Below are 19,800 nucleotides of genomic sequence, written 5' to 3' on the forward strand. Positions count from 1 at the left end.
GAGATGTCTGAATGGCAAATTCATCCATTCATATGGATTGCTTTGGATGACAGAGGCACCATGAAGTTCAGGCATTTGCTGTAACTCAGAGACATTTCCAGGACACCAAGGCCTTATTCTGCACTGACTATCTCTAGCTGCTGCTCCTAAGCAAAAAAACTGCTGCTCATCTAACTGAGCCTTCTGTAAACTAGTTGCAAGTATTCTTTAACCTGCTTAACATCTCATCTGGGCACCAGAAGGTGAATAACTTCTGTGTCTTGAGACAGCAAAGAGACGACAGAGGTCTCCTCATTCCCAACCCAGAGGGCAGAAATATCACAGACTTGCATACAAGACAATTGTTTAATACGTTCACAAATCAATTTTATTAATTTAAAACAAAATTAATGAAGAAAAATTCTGTACACAATTGTGGACACAACACACTTTTTGTACAATAAGGCCCAGATAAACTGTTATTTTTTCAGTCCGCAAGTGACTAAAAATTGAAAAGAGCCAAAGGAAAAAAAAGACACCAATCCCCCCCATCACTGTCTACTTTGCTTGAGGAAAGAAAAGGCTAATGATAGTCTCAATTCTAAAAACTATCCACAATGTGCTTTATGCACGTACGTGAGTCCAGCATGAGTTGCAGAACCCATACTGGGTAAAGTAAAGCACACGTGCAAGTCTTGGTAGGATAAAAACCTCTCTGTTGGTACTAAGGCAATCCACAAATATTTTATTCTAGCAGCAATGTGATTCCTCCAATAGAGAAGGGTGTTGATTTGTAGCTACATTGGTGCTCTGTAGCTTTGCAGGTAGCTGTTTTGAGGCTGGTGGTTTTTTAAAAAAAAATGAAAGAAAAAAACCAGAAAATTAACCAACAAAGGTGAGGTTTCTTTTTAATAAGATATTTAACTGGGCCAAGGGAATTGGTACAATTCAAGCCAAAAAAAGTCAGACTAACAGTTTATTTAACCAAGTAGCTCAAAGCCTTCAAGATCAGAAAAGTCACAAGTCACAGACAGACACGGTCTAGGTTTGTCCTTTAAGTTAGTACAGACAAAAGCAAATTTTAACTCCTTGTTGATAACCATTTCAGCATTTCCATTGCCGGCAATGGATGTTATATCTTAGGAAAATCTGACTCCTGGTGGAAGAGGATTAAAAAACTTCAATGTATATGAGCATTTTTGTTTAATTTTTCCAAAATATTCCCATTTCTAATTTCTAAAAATATTAGTGATGATAATTTCCTTCATTTTTGGATGACACAAAAGCTATTCAGTACCAAGGTTCCAGTTTAAGTTACATCTTAAAATATATTTGTGTTCTTTCTCTACTACTTTATGGAATGAGCTCCTAATTAATTTTTTAATACTCTAAAAAAGAGTTATTATGTTAACTTTAAAAGAGGAAACAAAAAGACAATAAAGGCCTCCTCTTCACTTGGGTTTTATCTGTATTTGCTTCAACCAGGGGGGACACACAAAATCAATCTTTTCTTAACAGAGGGGGTGAGAGAAGAAAATGCAGAGAAACAGCTGAGAACAAAACCCAATTCCTATTGACACTTGACATCCATGCTTTTGGTCTTGACAAATTTATCTAAAAAAAAATCCATTATCTACATATTTATATCCAACACATTGATAAGGCACTGCACAAGTTTGTGCACACGTGGCCTCATTCTTCACCAACAAGGCGTTACTATCTTTCAATAGCATTTACCTTAACAATATGTAAAAGAATCATTCATTATTACAAATTTACACAAAAAATTCTTCCTGTACATGATTGTCTCAGTGATGTACCTATTAGTTTAAATTAGACATATTTTAAACTACTCTGTAATGTGCTAAAATCAAAAGTAGTTGCTGTACCATAAGGCAAAGGCTTATAATAGCCTTTAATCCTATTATACATATCCTCAGTTATATGATGTCAAAATACAGTCTGTTCATAAATAAGTAAAGATGTACAGAGTACCCTGGGTATGAGAAACCAAAACGTAAACCTTCTTTATAAGAAAATTACTCCACTGGTATTTTGTAAAATCTCAGTCTTCATTGTGCAATCAAGTTTGCTGTGTTGAAGAAATTGTGTGTGTCACATTGAAGAGGCTAAAAACTACAAAGCATTTGCAGGTCCTTTTTCTTTTCTTCACAGGTATGAACCTCTTACTTCCTTTCCTTCTTCTTTTTTTAAAATTTTTTCCCATTTTATTTTTTCCTTCTCTATTTCTTTTTGGTAGCAAATGTGGTAAAGATGAGTTGTTCAAACACTCGCATGGCTTATTTTGGTTGGGCTGGCAGTGCCGGAGCCAACAGCTGTTCTGAAGAAAAGGACTTGCTCCTCTGTTCACTGAAGGGGCAAGGGTTAACCCCGACTGCAGCTGTACGTCAACATGCTGAAATCACAGAGTTCTCTAGTCCAATGCTGACACTAGACACAGGCATCTCATCCACGGGCAGAAGAAGGCTCTGAGGTTTGAAAGTGCTGCTAAGCTGCTACAAGTACTCCAGTTCCAGGGCATGGTGAAGGGCCATAAGGTCAGAGTGGCTCGAGATCCTCCAAAACGGCATAGCATGCTGTGAACAGCACAGACAACATGTAAAAATAACCCCAAGCATTCTGGTACTTAGATGCACACTTTGTCTTTCACAGGGATAAGAGAACACTTGGGGGAGAGAAAAAGAGCTCTTAAAACCTTGAGTCCTTCATGTTTATGCCTGGTTTCTGTGACCCACCCCCTAAGCATAAATTCTCAATAACAGCAAATCTATTTGCAATAGGAACTACAACAAACACATCAGGAGATCATAAGGAAGGGAGGGGCTTCTAATCTCTTTATATGAAAAACAGGTTTCAGAGCACTTCAGAAGAAAATATTATTTCTGGAAAAAAAGAAATCAAATAACATACATATGAAGCATGTGGGTAGTTTCAGGAAGGAAACAGAAAGAAAATAAAGAAAGTGAAAGTGTTGTTTACTCTCAAAATGTATTTGCTCCCTGTAAAAAACTACTCTTGGCAGAAGAGTCAAGAACAGAGAAATGGTCATTCAGAATAACTCATGTGTTGCTCACATCACTTTGAAAAGATTTTTATCCCATTGGCTTCTATAGCATTGGTCATTGCTAACACTGATATTAAAGCATCTTTTCCATGTGGGACATTAAAATAAATACATCTTTTTTTCCTATTAGTTGTAATAAAATCTGTCTGGAGCACAAATACTTTTGCAAAGAACTTGAATTAACCAAAAACACAAATCCCAGGAAAAAGCACAGATCACCTCATTCATGAAGGGTAAAAATCTGCTTAAGAACTACCTTTATACTTGAAACTGGGGGTTATAATGTCAGCAAGAACTTTTGCATAAATTAAAAAAATAAGAAAAAAGAACTTTTGTCAGGAAATTATTCTCTAAATCCAATGGGAAAATAGTTTAAATTCAACAGTATTCTGAAGGCTAACATGATGGTGTTCACCTTTTCATCAGGTCAGTTTGTGTCTTGACATCTTTAGGAGGCAAACCACAAGCAATTAATTATCACATTAGCTTCTAAGTTCCCCAACCATTTTTATCTATGATTTTCCAAAGAGGCTTTCATCATCCTACTTCAGCAGCTCCTGAGAAAATTCCTAATTCCACTGAAATCAATGGCAAAACTCCATCTCCTCTGTCACTTTTATTCTGCTCTCCTTTTTTCATTCTGGTCTTCTCAAATTTTAAGTTAGAGAAAAATTTTGAAAACAATGTTAAACTCACTGATTCCAGCTGCACATTTACTGTAATTTCTGTACCTGTCTCAGAAGGCAAACACCTTAACACTCAGCCTATCACATCCTCTTTGATATGACACTCCTGATTCGAATGAAGATGCAATATGGATGCATCAACACGTGCCCACAGTCAGAGTATGCCTAGCTTCTAGAGCAAAGGAATTTCTTCAGGAAGAAAACATTATGACCCCCAAGAAAACACCATTGTGGCAGTTTCTGTTCTGGTTTGCTTTGCTCTAGAGTGTTAGAAAGCCTTGAGAAACAGCTGACTGAATCTCAGCTTAAAGATAAATTCATGAGCGATGGCTGACAATGGAGACAACAAACCAAACAAAATTCAGAGACACAATAGAGGTTTTTTTTTTAATGCTTGTGATATTTCCAAAACACGTTTATATATGGATCTTTTCCTTAAGAAGGAAATGTTAAACACTACAACACTTTTTTTCCCTACATCTTCAATCTGGACTTCCACTGTACTGTCTCTATGCTCCATCAGCTACAGAAAGCAGATGCAGTTAGCTCACTCAGTTACAACTCCATGTCCCAGGATCTTTCTTCCCTGTTACATTTTACAGGCAGCCTCCCCTCTGTGCTCTGTCAGGCCTGACACTGCTGCTTTCCAACTCAGATTTCCTGAAGATGAACTTCTTGAATCATGTTCAGCAAATGAACCAGCAAGAGCAATACAAAATAAAAATTACTAGCCATGCCATTCTCTGGATTTTGCAAAAGCTTCTGTGCACCTTTCTAACTTAGGCTGCAAGATCTTTCTGGCAGGATTTGAAATATCTGATAGGGATACTACATCAAGCATAAAGAGTCACAGGTTTGTGCCTGCAGCAGGTCCATGCTGTGTTTGCCAGATGACTGCACAGGTCGGCGATGCTCAGCAGTGCTGCCTCATTTTCGTGGGAGGTTGCAGCTTCCCTTTTCTCTCTCACACCCCTGCCAGGTGGGACACAGCTGGTCTCCCTGACAGCCAGCCATAGCTCCCTGCTCCTCCTCTTAGTCAGCTTGGCAGCAGGTCTGCTTTAGCCACTGGCTCAGGGAGGTGTAAACAGCATACCTATGATGTGTCTGGCAAAGACTTTGGTGGACACCTGCCTATGCAAAGAGTCTCTGCAGAAGCCAAGAGTCAATGACATGGATGCCCTCCAAGGTCAGGCAGCAAACCAATGAATAGGGAGATCTATAGGAATAAATTCTTGGCTTCCAGCTCCCACTCCATGCAGTTCCAGCTTTATACTGCTTCCCTAGTAACAACCTCAGCATCACAGAGCATACACACACCAGATAGAGCAGTTAAAGACTCTGATTGATTTAACAGAAGGTTTACCTTCTGCTAAATCAAATTACAGCACCTCGTGCTAGATGCCCATGTACAATATCGAGTTTTGGATTACCCTGTTTATGGGTCAGCTGTTGATGGTCAGATTTTAAACCAAAACTGTTAGCAGTCATTATTTTGACTATATATTTCTATCTCAAATTCAGTTAAGTGTCTTCTGCTTTATTTATGTCTGTCTGTGAAAGGAATATACCTATATTTACTCCATGCAGTTACAGCAGCAAAGTGTGGAATGACAATAGAGAGTCTCATGAAAAAAAGGAGGTTGTGTAAATCTCAGGATTATAATTATTTTCAGGCCTCCTTCATGTAGGTCTAAAGGCCAGCTGGCACACTCCTGAGAAATAAAGCATGCCAGGAACATGGTGGCTGCATGGGGCTGGAATCTGCTCTGATGCCCTGGGCATGGCTGAACGTGGCCAATTCAGATTTCTATCAGTCTGACCCTACACTACAGCCTTCAGAGCTGTGAGGAGGGGAAACAAACCTGATACAGCTCTATATATATCTGTATGTTTGTGTGTATATATAGAGCCTCACACATATGTGTTCATATATATGCCTGTGTTTTCATGAGGCAGGCATACTAATTTTCACCCCATCTAAGATAATGACTGTATGAAACTAGAACCCTTAAAGTAAGAAAATTATCATACACAACCCGGTCCATTATTCCTGTATTAACATGCATTGTTGATTCACAACTATTCAGCCACATCAAAAGTGGCAACACACCCATGAGATGGAAGTACATTTTCTCTTGCCAAATGACTTGAGCTCATTTGAGAGAGCAAGAGACCCTTTGTATATATCTGTACTAAATATTGCCTTTAAAAAGCCATCCCTGCCAACACTTAGCACACCCCTGCCATGCAGAATGCTTCTATTCTGAGCCAAGCAAGAAATGCTAATCTCACATTTGCTGCTGCGGGAGAATGGATGACAAATGCTAACCACTAATAAATAGGTGGTGAAACTGGATGCATTAATATCTAATGGAACCCTAAGTCTACTATTTCAACTTATTCCAAGAAAATGTGAAGCATTTGTCTTTTAAAAATCATGAATTGTTTGGTAGATGATACTGAGTAATAAAACATCTATGAACTTTTAAATTATTTGATTTTGATGACATTTTGAAATGAAATATGGTTGCAAAATTTTAATTTTAATGTAAAAAGCATAAAAAATGAAACTACAAATTTAGTAAGCCTAATAATTAGAGTATTATTAAATAATCTAAGATATTAAGCTATTTTATTTCTGAAAGAGAAGTCATTTTATTTTCAGTGTGTACTTACTGAATGTACAAAACTTCAGCTATTTTACTCCACCAAATAGTGCTGCTATTAATACATATGCAAAACAAATCCATTTTTTGATAGCAACACCAAAAAATCCAGATTACCCTCTATCCTCCTTCCCTTAAATGAATACCTATTTTTACAAAAAATTACTCCTGAGATTTGTGATGGATTTGAATATAAAACTCATCAGTTTTTGTCATCTTTCATGGTATTTTTATTGTATTCCTGCCAGATTTGCTAAGCGGCTGTCTTTACTTCCTACCCCAGACCTGACCAGCACAGTGTGACTCTGAGCTTAAAAGCAGTGGCATATTGGATACCCATTTATATTCTATTTATTGCTCCACAAAGATTTATGATTTTTCCTCCCAGGCAGCATGACCATTTTGGAAACAAAGGAGAAGCCCATTTGCCTAGGCTCTCCCGAATCACCTGATGTAAAATCCAGCTTCTCAGTGCAGAGGAGCCTTTGTCTCATCTCACAAATTAGAAATCCTTTGGAGATTTCTCCTAAGCAGAAAAACTCAGGAGCTGGGGTTTTTCTGTCTTATTAATATTTACTAAATGTGTCTCCAAAGGCAAAGGCAAAAGCTGAGCACAAAACACAACACAACAAAACAAAATAACCTCCAAACCCAAAACACAAAACAAAGCAAAGCAAACCAAAATGCTGAGACGATGGAGTCTCTGGCAGAAGCCCCCAGACCCTTTAATGAGAACAGCTGTGTCACCACAGTGGCACTCTGAGGTGGTGGCTCTGACCCACACTGGTGCCAGCAGCTCCAGGGCACCCTTTGGACTTTCACACTGGCTTCTCTCAGCCCTTCTCTCCCTCTTTTGTGGGGGAAGCTGATATGAAGGTAGCAACCTTCGTGTGAGCCCTGGTGTTACAGCCAAGCTCACGGGCTGCTGCACTGACCCAGAAGGGTACAATCATTCCTCAATCCACAGGGCAAACATCCTGAGAGTTTAACTGTCTCATCAAACATTTTGCTGGAAGTGACAGCTAAACAAAGGTGTCACTATCCTAGTTCAACTAATGCTACCAGAAATGTAACAGTGTGCAGTTTTCTCAGTGTATTATGTTTACTTGCATCAACCAAAAGAGGCATTTTATTACCAAACTGTTTATCCTAAAAATGTTTCTCAATAAAGCAATGATCTTTTAAGTGGCATTAAGAAATTTCTATTATTGAATTTTTATACTAATGACAATAATAAAAAGATTTTAAAAGTTTCTTTTATTTTCCTATTGCTGTATTGACTCAATATTTTCCATGATGAAGGACATACATGAAAATCTTGTTTTATGATGAAGGAATTTATAAATGATTGGTAATTTTTTTTTAATAATTTAACCTTAACTTTCTTAACTCCTAAGCTGGAAGCTCAACTTTTTTTTTAAATACACTGAATGAACATAGAATAAAAAAAACCCCTAATTAAATAGGCTTGGATTTATAGGCTCACTTGAAAAGACTCATTGCAGTTTACATGTAAACAATGAAGTGCTATCTAAAGAAGGTTGTGCTATTTATGTTCTAAATAGTGTAAAGAAACACACATATGATAATGGCTTCACTTCAGGCCAAAGCCCTTCAGAAAACTGCTGTGCAAAGGATAACAGAAGACCTGTCCCTTCTCTGGAGAAGGCCACAAAAGCTGACATGCTGATGGGAAGCAAGGCAGGATGGAACCAGCCACAAAAATTTAGGAGTAAGCATGACAATGGGGTACATCACAGGACAGTTATGCCACTCTGGATTGAGATGCTTTGGGTAGTTTTGGGGAGGCAAAGCTTCTGTCTTGTCTGTGTGCTCTCCAGAGAAAGTTTCTACTCTTGAAGGACGTGAAGGAAAAAACTAAAAAGGCAAAGCCTGCATTCACAGTGTGAAAGGGTGAGTTCTTATTTGGTGGACTAAGAAGCAGGACAAGAATCACAGAAGCATTTTCCTAAATCAGATTGATAGTTTATGCAGAAAGGCAGGACTGCTGCTCTACTTATTGACTTCTTTGGCATTGCTGCAGCTGATAATTTAATCCAGAGCATCTAACATGCTTTCAACCTGAAAATTCCTTCCACCAGGAAAGAATACACACAAGTAATTGCACAAAAGAACTTTCTATACTGCTACTCCTCTTAGTGACTGGAAAGGCTTTCTCTTATGCTTTTCTGAATCATGTTTCCTGTTGAAAAAAGCATTGGAATAGATAATGTTACCAAAAGGACTACTCCTGCCATTATCATATACAACACTATTTCACCGAGCAACAGAAAAGGAACAAAGAGAAGGAATTTTTTTTCCCCCTGATCTTAAATACAGCTTTTAAAATGTAATCATTTGCAGCGGGAAAACATTTCTCTGCAAAGATGAAAGGCATTTCTGAAGGAGAAAGGAGCAAACTGTTCCGCCAAAGGGATATATGAAACTGAGACTCTGCAAAGTGCTGGGACGAGCCGGGAACCTACCCGCGAGGCTTCAGGGGCACAAAACCCAGATTTCATGAAGCAAAACCAGTCAATGGTTGTTAAAACGCCATGTGGACTAATTAGTTTCACTTTTCCAATTTAGAAAGTCACAGTGGAAAGAGATAGAAGTATCACAGAGAGTTTTGTGGTGAAAAAGCAGCTGTGTAAAAGCAATTTATCTGTGAAAGGGAGCAAGAACAAAAATGCCCATTTTCCTGCTCTTTCTCCTATTATTCAAATAGCCAAGGTTATGCCTCATTCCTCCAAGCAAAAGAGTGTGTATCTGCAGACTACCTAGGCTAATTTTTTTAGCAAGACTACAAATAAAGCCTATTATTTGTGAATGGGAAGTGTTGCTTTTTATACAGCTTAATTCACATTGAAAAAAATATTTTTTCCCTTCTTCTCAGTGGGAAGCAAAAAATAATAGACAGTCAAATAGTATTCTCTGCTCACTTATCTGAGATTACAAATGCATGCCAAGCCACACGTTGTTGTCTGAACAAAGAATCCAAATTATGGACACATAAGAAAACGGAAATTCCTGTCTACCCACTCCAGTCCTACATGTCTTTTTAAGGTGTGACATATACGTATTTCATACAGTTAAACAGCACACTGCCTTTGATCACTAAGAATCACCATATTTTGCTTACATTCATAACATCCTATGTGGTATTTTGGGTTGCCAAGGAAAACAGAACTGTTAGTTCTTGGCACAAAGGCCAGAGCCCATTTTCAGGCCCCTTTTTGAAATGCATCAAACATACATAGTTTAATGTGTCTTTTGGAGAACAGCAGGGCAAATCATTATCTATAGGCTTACCTGGCTTTCTACTAGATATACTCAACACAGATTTTATAAGGCAAAGATATCCAACTTAAATGTCAGTGCATGTTGTCCCATGCTGAAGCAAAGACAATTATCCAGACTCTTTTAAACAACCCTCACCAAAAAAGGTCATTACCTTTTTTGCGCCTTGTTCTTCTTCGACACCATCTCCTATAACAACATACACTACTTTTCTTCCAAATCTTTGAATTATTCGCTCAAAACAACTTTCCTTTCCTGAAAGAAAAAGATCAGACTATTCAAGGTAGGTGGTGATGGGATGTCATCAAATAAATAACGTTTTAGCTTTTTAGCTTGGATCTCCCCAACCCTTGGACTTCTTAAGTAGAGCTACAAAGATGAGGAGAGTCTGTCCCTCAGGATGGTGTATCAAGGCTTGACTGCAGCAGAGACAGCATACTAAAGATCCACAATATGACCTTTCTTGTCTCATTCCCTAATATGAGAATGAGACACAGGTTTTGGGGGGAATTTTACCACCAGGAGAATTATCTACCATTTGTTTATAACCAGTAGCTTGATTTGAGTAAATTGATTGAAGCTGAGTTGAAATTCTATCTTTTTCTCCAAAATCTGTTACCTGATTAATCACAGCTCTTAAAACAGTAGTACCTTGACTTAGAAGGTCACTCAAAAGATTAAGATTTAAATGCCTGTAATCCAATACATGGGCCATGTCCTTGATCCTGCACTGGGATCTATTCATGTAGGTCATTCTTTCCCTGCACACACCTAGGGAAATGATCTCAGTGCTCCAGCCCTATGCACAAGTACCACAGAATCACAGAAATGCTAAGGGTTGGAAGGGACCTTAAACTCATTTAGTCCCAACTCATCCTGGCATGTGCAAGGACAGTCCCACTATAATAGATTATTTAAGGTTATCCAAGGTTATCCAGGTTTTCCAAGGCCTTACCCAACCTGGTCTTGAACACTGTCATGGTTGTGGCATCCACAACTTCCCTGGGCAACCTTGTTTCAATGTTTCACCATCCTTACAGTAAAGAATTTCTTCCTAATAGCTAACCTAAATTTCTTCTCTTTCAATTTGTACCCCTACTGGGAAGTTTCAGGTACAGTACTGCGAAGACAAAAGAAAACAAAAACCTAAAGCTGAGTTTTCCCAAATGTCCCCATTATGAAAGGTCACTTTAGTCTGGGCGTGGGATATGCTGAGTGTCTACAGCAATGGATGGGAAGAAGTGTGGTTTATAAAATAGTTATTTCATCTAAAGAACAATAAAAGCATAAGAAAAAGTAGGCTGGAAATTAAATGAAGTTTACTAGACATTACAGAAGCCAAACTACTTAATGATACCATTTGACAGTAGCACCAGGCATAAGAAACCTCCAACACTAAGCTAGAACAGTGTTTGAATATTATGAATCATGCCATGTCACAAAAATCTCATGGTTTCTTGTGAGAGTCAGTGACAGAGCATATTTTTCCAAAACCACCCTTCTACCCCATATATGTGAAGTCACAAGTGAAGATTTATTAAAATATGTTTTAATTAAAATGTGTATTTAAAGCATTATATTTCAAAGCTATTATTTACTACAAAGTTTTGATAGAGGGCACTATAACTTTTATATTCAGGAAAAATTTTAAATATTTTATGTGAATGCTTTAAAATTTCTTTGTAAAACTATGAACCAATTTTTGTTTTGTCTTGTTAAAAAAAATCAAAAATATCCTACCATTTGAGCTTGCTGTATTATACTTAAGATACTTAAGAACAGATGAAAAATGTGTTATTGTGTCCCACAATTATGAGGGAATCTGAGACAGAACAGATATGTCATAATCACATTAAAAACTACAAACACCATTGCCATCTGGTCTGGGGTACTTCTACATACTCAGAATAACATCTTTTATACTGAACCAGAAAACAGAAATAAACATTTGCCTGATTGAAGCTTATTACAGTCAGTATGGAGAAAGTTAAATAATTACATTTTGCAGCAAAACATTCTTGCTTCTGGTAAATTGTTTACCAAAATTTTCTCCAGAGCCCAGGAAAACAAGCCAGGGCTTACCTTTACAGAATTTCTCCTACTGCTGCTCCAGGGAGACTTCAGTGTTCTGTACTTACTGCCTATTAAAAACCCTTCTCAACTGCTACACAGCCCCACAGTTTTGAGAAATGATGAAAAAACACAATCTTTTTTTTACATTTCTTCCTAACAGAGACTGTACCACTGTTAATAGAGCTATAAAAAACGTCCTGTGCTGGATCATCACACATTCAAAAGGCACTTTTAGGATGCTTTAGCAATGTTTCATGAGGATCAGGTGTTACTAATCTCTGTATTTGCTACAGTGAAAGCAAGTTAGAATTAAATATAGACTACAATACCTTTTCTTTTTAGAAATACAGCTTTAAATGTATCACAACATGATGAAAATAGCTCACCTATTTTAGTTGCACTGTAAATATTCTCTATGGGAAATACAACCCCTAGTCCGTACAACAAGACTTTTGCCAGAGCTGGAATTAGCTGAGTAGTTGTTACGAGAATGTTCACACAGTTTGTCCTACAGAAGACAAAAATGCAAATATCCTTTTTTAGCAATACAGAAAGAAACAAAAACAAAACAATAGAAGGAAAATCTTACCCATCCCATCAGAACCCCTTCAACATTATTATCACCACTTCAAATGAACATTTTTTTTTACCACCGTATCGAGGAACAAGGTGTGGCATGGTCAGATCAGAATAAGAAACGAGGATAAGGTCCTCCAGCTTCAGCATTTTGCCCACCACACCAGACAGCCTCTTGCAGATCATAATCAGACATACTGGAGCTTCCTCCCTACTCTCAATACTCACCTCGAATGTATGAGAGTGAGTGCTTTCAGTGCAAGTGTTAACCAAGAATCTGTCAAAGCTTCAATTTCTGCTCTCAGTTGTAACCAAGCCTCTCTTTTTGCTGGACCAAGAAGACCTGTGGAGTAGACAAGGGCATGTCTGCACTGGTACTAAGTAGTGCTCTGTCATTTTCCTTTGCTTTCACCAGCTCAGACAATTTTCTGCACGCTGCAAACTAAGCAGCTCACTAAACACTCCTAGGAAGGAGCAGAAACCAGTTCTTCCCATTTACCACCTCTAATAATCCGTGTTAGTTAGACACTCGAGAGTCACTTGCCTCCAACGTTGTTTTTGTAGGTGTTGTATATTTCTTTTACTCGTCTGTAGCGGAAGGCCAGTTTCCGCATCCAGTCCACTCCTCCGCGCACGCCGGTGGCCAGGCACAGGTTGGCGCTGGTGGCAGCCGCGGGAAAGCCGTCAGTTCCGAAGTTATACGTGCTGGGCAGGGATAACAAACCCCACGGATTAATAAAGGGCAACAGGCTGCATTGAACCACCAGCTACCCACTTGGCTGGGCTGCAAAGAAGACAGCTAAAGGAGAGCAGGATACTGTGAGCATCGCAGCAGCCCATCCCTCGCCCAGGGAGGAATTTGCAAAGTAACTGCTTATCTTAATGAGTTCTCTTGTACCTTAAATCTTGACCGTTGTCATCCGAAGACACATCGTCAATGTGAACCTGGTCGCATTCCTAAGGTGACAGAAAGATTTTATAATTTTCTTGATTTTGCAAATTTTGAAAACAAAACTATTTAAAAAAATCTATGACCAATCTAGTAATCAGGAATATTATTAATTGTGGAAATCAGTAGATGGCAGTCTTGTTAAAACAACTATTTTACCTATTCCTTGTGCTCATTTCTTAGAATAAATGCACACCGCCATTAGCTACTACTGTTAAATGGCTTTCCAAAAACACATTTTTGTGTTTAGAAATGAAAGTGGTTAAAAACAATTAGCATATGTGTTCCATAAACGTTCTTGTAGCCTTTCAGGTACCTTAAAACATCATGCTGCTCAAAGCTGATTCAGTCAGTGCATAAGTGTAACTGAAACCAGACATTTTGGTAAATGTAACATATTAGAAAAATTAAACCTGATGCTAACCGCCAATGAAATTATGACCTCTGATTGCTGTTGAGCCACACACCAACACAGCCTGAGGCCAGTGTTTCAGAGGAGTGCAGATGAAAAATCTGTTCCTAGTTTGCCATTCATTTGAGAGTTGTGAGTTTCCTTCTCTCTCTTTGGTCTTAGTGCATGAAAGCAGCATGCAAAGATGAAGGAAATCTGAACAGAAATACCCAAATCAAACCATCTTTCTTCAGCAAACTAACACAATATATTAAAAATTAGCTTTCTCCATCACTATTGCAATGTATATTGTTAATCCACAAAAAATCCATTAAAACATTACTATTAACATTTTAACTGTTGGCAGGAAAACAAATAAACCTCTGACACTTTAGATCAATATCAATTCAATGCTTGTAACAATAAGGGATTTCAATTATTTTAATAATTTCCTCCTCTCTCTCCTAATGTGAAGTCCTATAAAAAGTATGATCTATTTTAAACACGAAAATGCTGCAATTCTTTATTTTTGTGCTGCTTTCCTCAGAACAAATTTTTCTCTCTCCATGGATTTGTGAGGAAGGGAGGGAAGATAGAAGTGGAAAGAAACTCAAACCAGCTGTTCCCTAACAGAATTAAAATCATGACCCTCAACCCTTTTTCTAAAACATCTATTTTCCAGCCAACCCTCTCCCAGCAAGCAGCAAGCTCCAAGGAGGAAAAGACTTTGACCCTGTAACCTTCTCCTCCTCTCCTGAGGTCAACAACCTCAGATAAGAAAAAAGCTGAAGAAGCCTATGTGGCCTCACATGGTGGCTGTGGATTCTAGATTTTTAAAAACACAGGTTTACAAAAAATGCCTCAGAAGCTTGAAATGTTTTGAAGAACAAGGTGTGGTCTTGTGCACTTGTACAACATATCCTTACTGAAATGCTTACTCTTCTGTATCTTATGCATAGGTAGCTTGTGCTAAAGAGAGAGGTAGGAGTGACAACCAGCACAGGAGAAACAATATTACATTTGCCCATATTTAACCAGCATACAGTGAATTTCCTCCTTAGGCAGACAAAATGCATTAGATGTACAGACACAGCTGAAACTGCAAGTGTGAGCATATGCTGCCAGGCTTTGAAAATCAACTTGGCTGAAAAAAGAGCAAAGAAGCTTCTTCAGCAAGTTATCAAATTCACATAATTTTTTACTGTTTTTCTGTTTAAAACCTAGAGCAAATGCCCATCCAAATGCATACCACATTAACAATTCAAATATGAGCTGAATGTAAGCTAAAGAAGCAACACCCTCCTGAATTCATTAGTTTCCCACTTTAGTTACTCTTCTACTGCTCAGTGATTCCTCCTTCCCCACCTTAGAAACTATGAATGACAACTGCAACAAGCTGCTGGAGAAGAGGACTCAAAATAGAAATCTGTTAAAAAGAAACTATTTTTTTTTGTAACCACAAAACTAAAGGAAGGAGTAGAAGCTCATCTTCTCAAAGGAGCAGATGGAAGAAGGAATAACTCAAAAATCTTCCAAATTCAACTCTCTCAGGGAAAAGATAGAGGAAGGAAGAATGAGACCACTACATGTAGATACCACAGTTAGAGAGAACCTGGGGACTTGGAACTTTAATTCACAGCACAAGATCTTGGGACCATCACAAGCCTTGGATCATGCCATTCTCCTCTTCTGTCTAACCACTTGCTTGGTAGGGAAAAAGTGAGAACAGCAGTGATATGTTAGAAATAGGAATTGTGGCATCAAAAGAAAGAATTATTTTGGAGAGAAAAGCCCAGAAAATAAATCCGAGACTAAAAACTGATAGGGCAAAGGTACAGAAAGTGCCAAGAAAGTAAGAAAAAGGAAGGAAATGTCACAAGCACTGCAAATTTCTGACAAAATACTGACTATTATAAGAGCGAGATACTGTCCCCTTTTGTCAGGAATAAAAGAAGGAAAAAAGGCAGGAAGGGAACAAAGCACAAGAGATACATGTTATAATTTGGAAAGGATTAAAGCCCAGTGTGATTGACACTATGTTACAGCTAAAGGGAGGTCACAAACAGTGCACGACTGTTTCGTTCCTTTTGAGTGGCAGGGCACGGCTTTGAGGCTAAATGTGAGCTTTGAGCGCCAGGTATTTTTTCACACTGTCTAGCTGACTCAGACTTTGGGCTAGTGAGTGATGGCTGCATTTTTCCACCCCTGAACATGGTAAGGAAAAACATTCATTTAGCAATTGCCCTTTTAGCAGGGAAGTTATTTAGGAGTAATTCTTCAAAGAAGCCAATTACCTGCCTATCATTAATTGATGTGGTCCATTCTTATATCAGAACCCCCTGTATTTGTTTCCACCTGCTTGGCTTGTGTGGAATATTCTATTTGTGAGCTACCTGAGACACTGCTCAGTCCTCTGATTAGATATAAGCAAGCACACACCATCAACAACTTAAAATAGCAGTTAGCTCAATGTGCACCACAATCAGGAATATGGTAAAACACTGCCTAAAAAATAAAGCATGTCCTTTAAACCAGAACATTTTCACAAAGATGTATGTATATATACACATAGACTCTAAAATCCTCAAGCACTTCTCAGAAAAGTGAGGGGAGCTGACTTATTGCTAAATGGCATCAAAAAAAAAAAAAAAAAAAAAAGTTTGTTTGCAGGCTCATCATTTCAAAATTTCACAAATGTATTTGACATTTTTGTAAAATTTTCATAGGAAATACAGTACTAGAATTCTCCCCCTAATTCTCTGGCAAAGTGATATCTGAAACCAATACTGAGAGTCCCTGTAGAAACACTGTTATTTATGCAGATGTATTTTATTATGACATGATCAGTTTAGCAGTCAAGTCCAAAGAAGAAAATTAAAATTGTGGCATTCTCTTAAAATAGGCTGAATTGGCAAATAAAGAGCAATATATCCTGTGGCTTACACATAAAGCCTATGCAGCTAGCTGTTTTTCTCCTAAACGCATTGACCTTGCAGCTTCAGTGTATCCAGTTTGAAATCTTCAGGAGGAACTACAAGTGCTAACATGTTTGTACTCAAGATTTGTATTTCAGCCAGACAGGCTGAGATGCAGCTCTGCACTTTCAGATCAATCCCTGGAAAGCAAAATGTACTTGGTATTGTTTAGAAATAACATTTTGAGGGAAAATGGGATTGTCAGCATGTGTAACCTGGCAAATCTACCAATAGTAGCTAAGAAGTTCCTGCCCATGCTGTCCTTCTTTGCTCTTTCACACAGCTGGCTTGCACGGATCCATGTGTTTGTGTCCCTCAGACCTTTCTGTGCCACAGCTGGTAGCTTAGATTGAATCTCCTGCAGCAGCTCAATTAAACCAACAGATGTTGCATGGAATAGCTGAGATTTGTTTCTCCATTCCCTTCTATCAGCACTGCTTTGGGGCTCGAAGCAGCAGCAGATATGTGCTTGCAGGACCAGCTTAAAGCTGCTGCAACCATTTGCTAAGTGAGTGTCTCCAGTGAAATGCAGCAAGACAAACAGCAATCAAAAATTAATGACTAGGTGAGTCTAGCCTAAGATTTGTACATGGAAAGCTTATGTCTTCTCCCTCTTCCATTCCCAAAGCATTTGTTAACTTCTTCCTGCTGAGTTTTCCTCCTTCTCTTTTCTGTTTTTGTATGACTAGCCAAAAACTCCCAGAGATGCTCCACAGTCATCATTCACAGCTCTTAAAATGCCTGGACCTACGTTGTCCTCTGGAATCATTCCTTTAAACTAACTTAGGATCTTTATAAAGATTCATATGCAAAGCATTAACTTATGGCAGAAATGTTCTGCAAATATTTATATTACTTTGCTACTTCACTACCACCCGTCAAGTTGTGTACTTCTGCCATAATTATGTAAAATATGCTTCTCTACTCAACTTACTGTAGGAAAATTAATAACAATAATAATAAAAAAAGAGATTAAGGCTGTTATAATAGTTCTCTTATCCGTGCCAATACTACATGCCAAGTGGAATGACGCAACAGTCAGCATGCTGATCCCCTACATTTCTGTGTTACAAAGCTAACAAAAATAAATCTAATAATTCTGCTGCCTTTGAATAAACACTGACATAAGGTAACTGTGGAAAAGTCTGCACAATATAGAGAGGAATAATGTGAATAATATTAACATAACCTCAGAAGTATTACAGCTTCAAATCTGCTGATTGTAGCTAAAATACGTTTCCACATTTGGTTAATCTGCTTAATTTACCGTGAGAAAACTAACACCACACTGCCAACTAATTATTCCAATACCTTAGTCTGCAAAGTCAAATGAGAGAGGGGAAAAAAAACCCCAACCAACAAGTACCCTTCAGAATGAGCTATTTTCATTTTGCCTTTACATCAGCGGGCCCATTGAGACATCCTGGAAGCTGGCCAACTCACAGGAAATGATTGCAGGGATTCTCTGTTCCTCTCATATCTGTCATTACGCAATTATATCCACTGCTTCATTTTCCCTACTGAACAGTAGAGAAATTTGGTCATGTACATGTGAGAACAGATCTAGCAAAACAAGTTAAAGATGCAATCCTTTATAAATGTGAAGTATCTGTAAAAAAAAATTTTAAAAAATCCCCAAGTGTACACTGCTGTGATTCTAATGCAGTTTTTTACGACAGCAGTATCTCTGTTTATGTCTTTTCCAGGAATAAGATATATATACACTTTCAGTTGTATATACCCTTTAAGACTATTATCTACTCCACAAATACTCATCACTCCTACTAGCCATCACAATGTGCTTCTTTTAGAATCACAGATTTACAGATTGTCAATTTTGTTTTTCCAGGCAACAATTACATATTTCAAAGCTAGGTTGTGAATGCCCCATGCCCCCATCTTTTTACTCATAGTTGTGACCACATGCACCAACAATATTTGCCAGCATTCATTAAGCTTTAGGAGTCAATCTCTGGTTTTCACTTGACTAGAAGGATAAAATCCCTGGTACGTGCAGGTTGGAAAATGGAACAATCTAAGCATCCATGTCTTTTGCGTGTGTGAGTGTGTGTGTGTGTGCATATATATATTTTTTTTTTAATATAGTATGAGCTGCACCTAATGCTTCTCCACTGTACTTCTGTGCTTGCTAAATACAAAAAACCCTCTGCACTTCCTTTCAAGCTGAGGCAACAAAGACTGAAGTGCTGAGCTCCCTAAGCCATCACTGCGGAACGCCTGCTAAGGCACAGCACAAACCCCTGTGAAAGCAGCACAGCTAAGGCACAGCACAAACCCTTGTGAAAGAGCAGCACAGCTAAGGCTCAGTCAAACCCCTGTGAAAGAGCAGCACAGCTAAGGCACAGCACAAACCCTTGTGAAAGAGCAGCACAGCTAAGGCTCAGTCAAACCCCTGTGAAAGAGCAGCACTGCTAAGGCACAGCACAAACCCCTGTGAAAGAGCAGCACAGCTAAGGCACAGCACAAACCCTTGTGAAAGAGCAGCACAGCTAAGGCTCAGTCAAACCCCTGTGAAAGAGCAGCACTGCTAAGGCACAGCACAAACCCCTGTGAAAGAGCAGCGACCGCGGTTCGCAGCTTCTCAGCGCTGGCACTCCATTGGCAGGACCTGTCATCTCTGTCTAGCCTGCACTTTGTGACCCTAACATTTTCTCTTCTTTCCCACCACAATTATTCAGTGCTGAAGAAAAAAGGTGCAGATTACCTGTGGGTCAGGCACAGGATATGAGGAACAAAGAGAGTTCTTGAAATCCACTTCATTCTGTCTGACAATTTGTGGATGAACAGTCAAGGAATTAAATTGGGCTGTGAAGGCTTTCAAAATGCTCCCATTTTAAACTTAAGACTATAAAGAGAAGCTTATAATGTAAAAAAAGCCTGCAAAAACCCTACCAAAACTTACCAAAGCCTTTTATTGTTAAATAGAACATCAGAACAAAAAATTAATTCATTAGCCATATAAACTGTTATATATTATCTATATAAGCTGTTATAAACACTGAGGACTAAGAACTGAAATTATTTACAAACTCTTTTTCACACCCAATGACTTTAAAGTACTCCCCTGCACTGAACATGTAACCCTTTTATAGCCCAAAA

The 19,800-nt window shown here is 38.4% G+C and overlaps 1 protein-coding gene across 11 annotated transcripts in view; it reads right to left on the minus strand.

The window, feature by feature from the left end:
* Positions 1-451: 451 nt before the first annotated feature.
* EYA1 (EYA transcriptional coactivator and phosphatase 1) overlaps positions 452-19,800 on the minus strand; it is an 83,322-nt gene continuing 63,973 nt past the window's right edge. For all 11 annotated transcript variants that reach the window (XM_058825027.1, XM_058825000.1, XM_058825018.1 and 8 more), the window contains 6 exons: positions 13,264-13,322; positions 12,910-13,070; positions 12,594-12,708; positions 12,176-12,297; positions 9,871-9,971; positions 452-2,576 (listed from right to left, as the gene is read on the minus strand). In XM_058825027.1, coding sequence (XP_058681010.1) covers positions 2,496-2,576; positions 9,871-9,971; positions 12,176-12,297; positions 12,594-12,708; positions 12,910-13,070; positions 13,264-13,322 — 639 coding nt within the window. In that variant the 3' untranslated portion in view covers positions 452-2,495. The remainder of the gene's footprint in view (positions 2,577-9,870; positions 9,972-12,175; positions 12,298-12,593; positions 12,709-12,909; positions 13,071-13,263; positions 13,323-19,800) is intronic.

This window comes from Ammospiza caudacuta, chromosome 1 (assembly GCF_027887145.1).
Source record: "Ammospiza caudacuta isolate bAmmCau1 chromosome 1, bAmmCau1.pri, whole genome shotgun sequence".
In the NCBI taxonomy this organism is placed as follows: Eukaryota; Metazoa; Chordata; class Aves; order Passeriformes; family Passerellidae; genus Ammospiza; species Ammospiza caudacuta.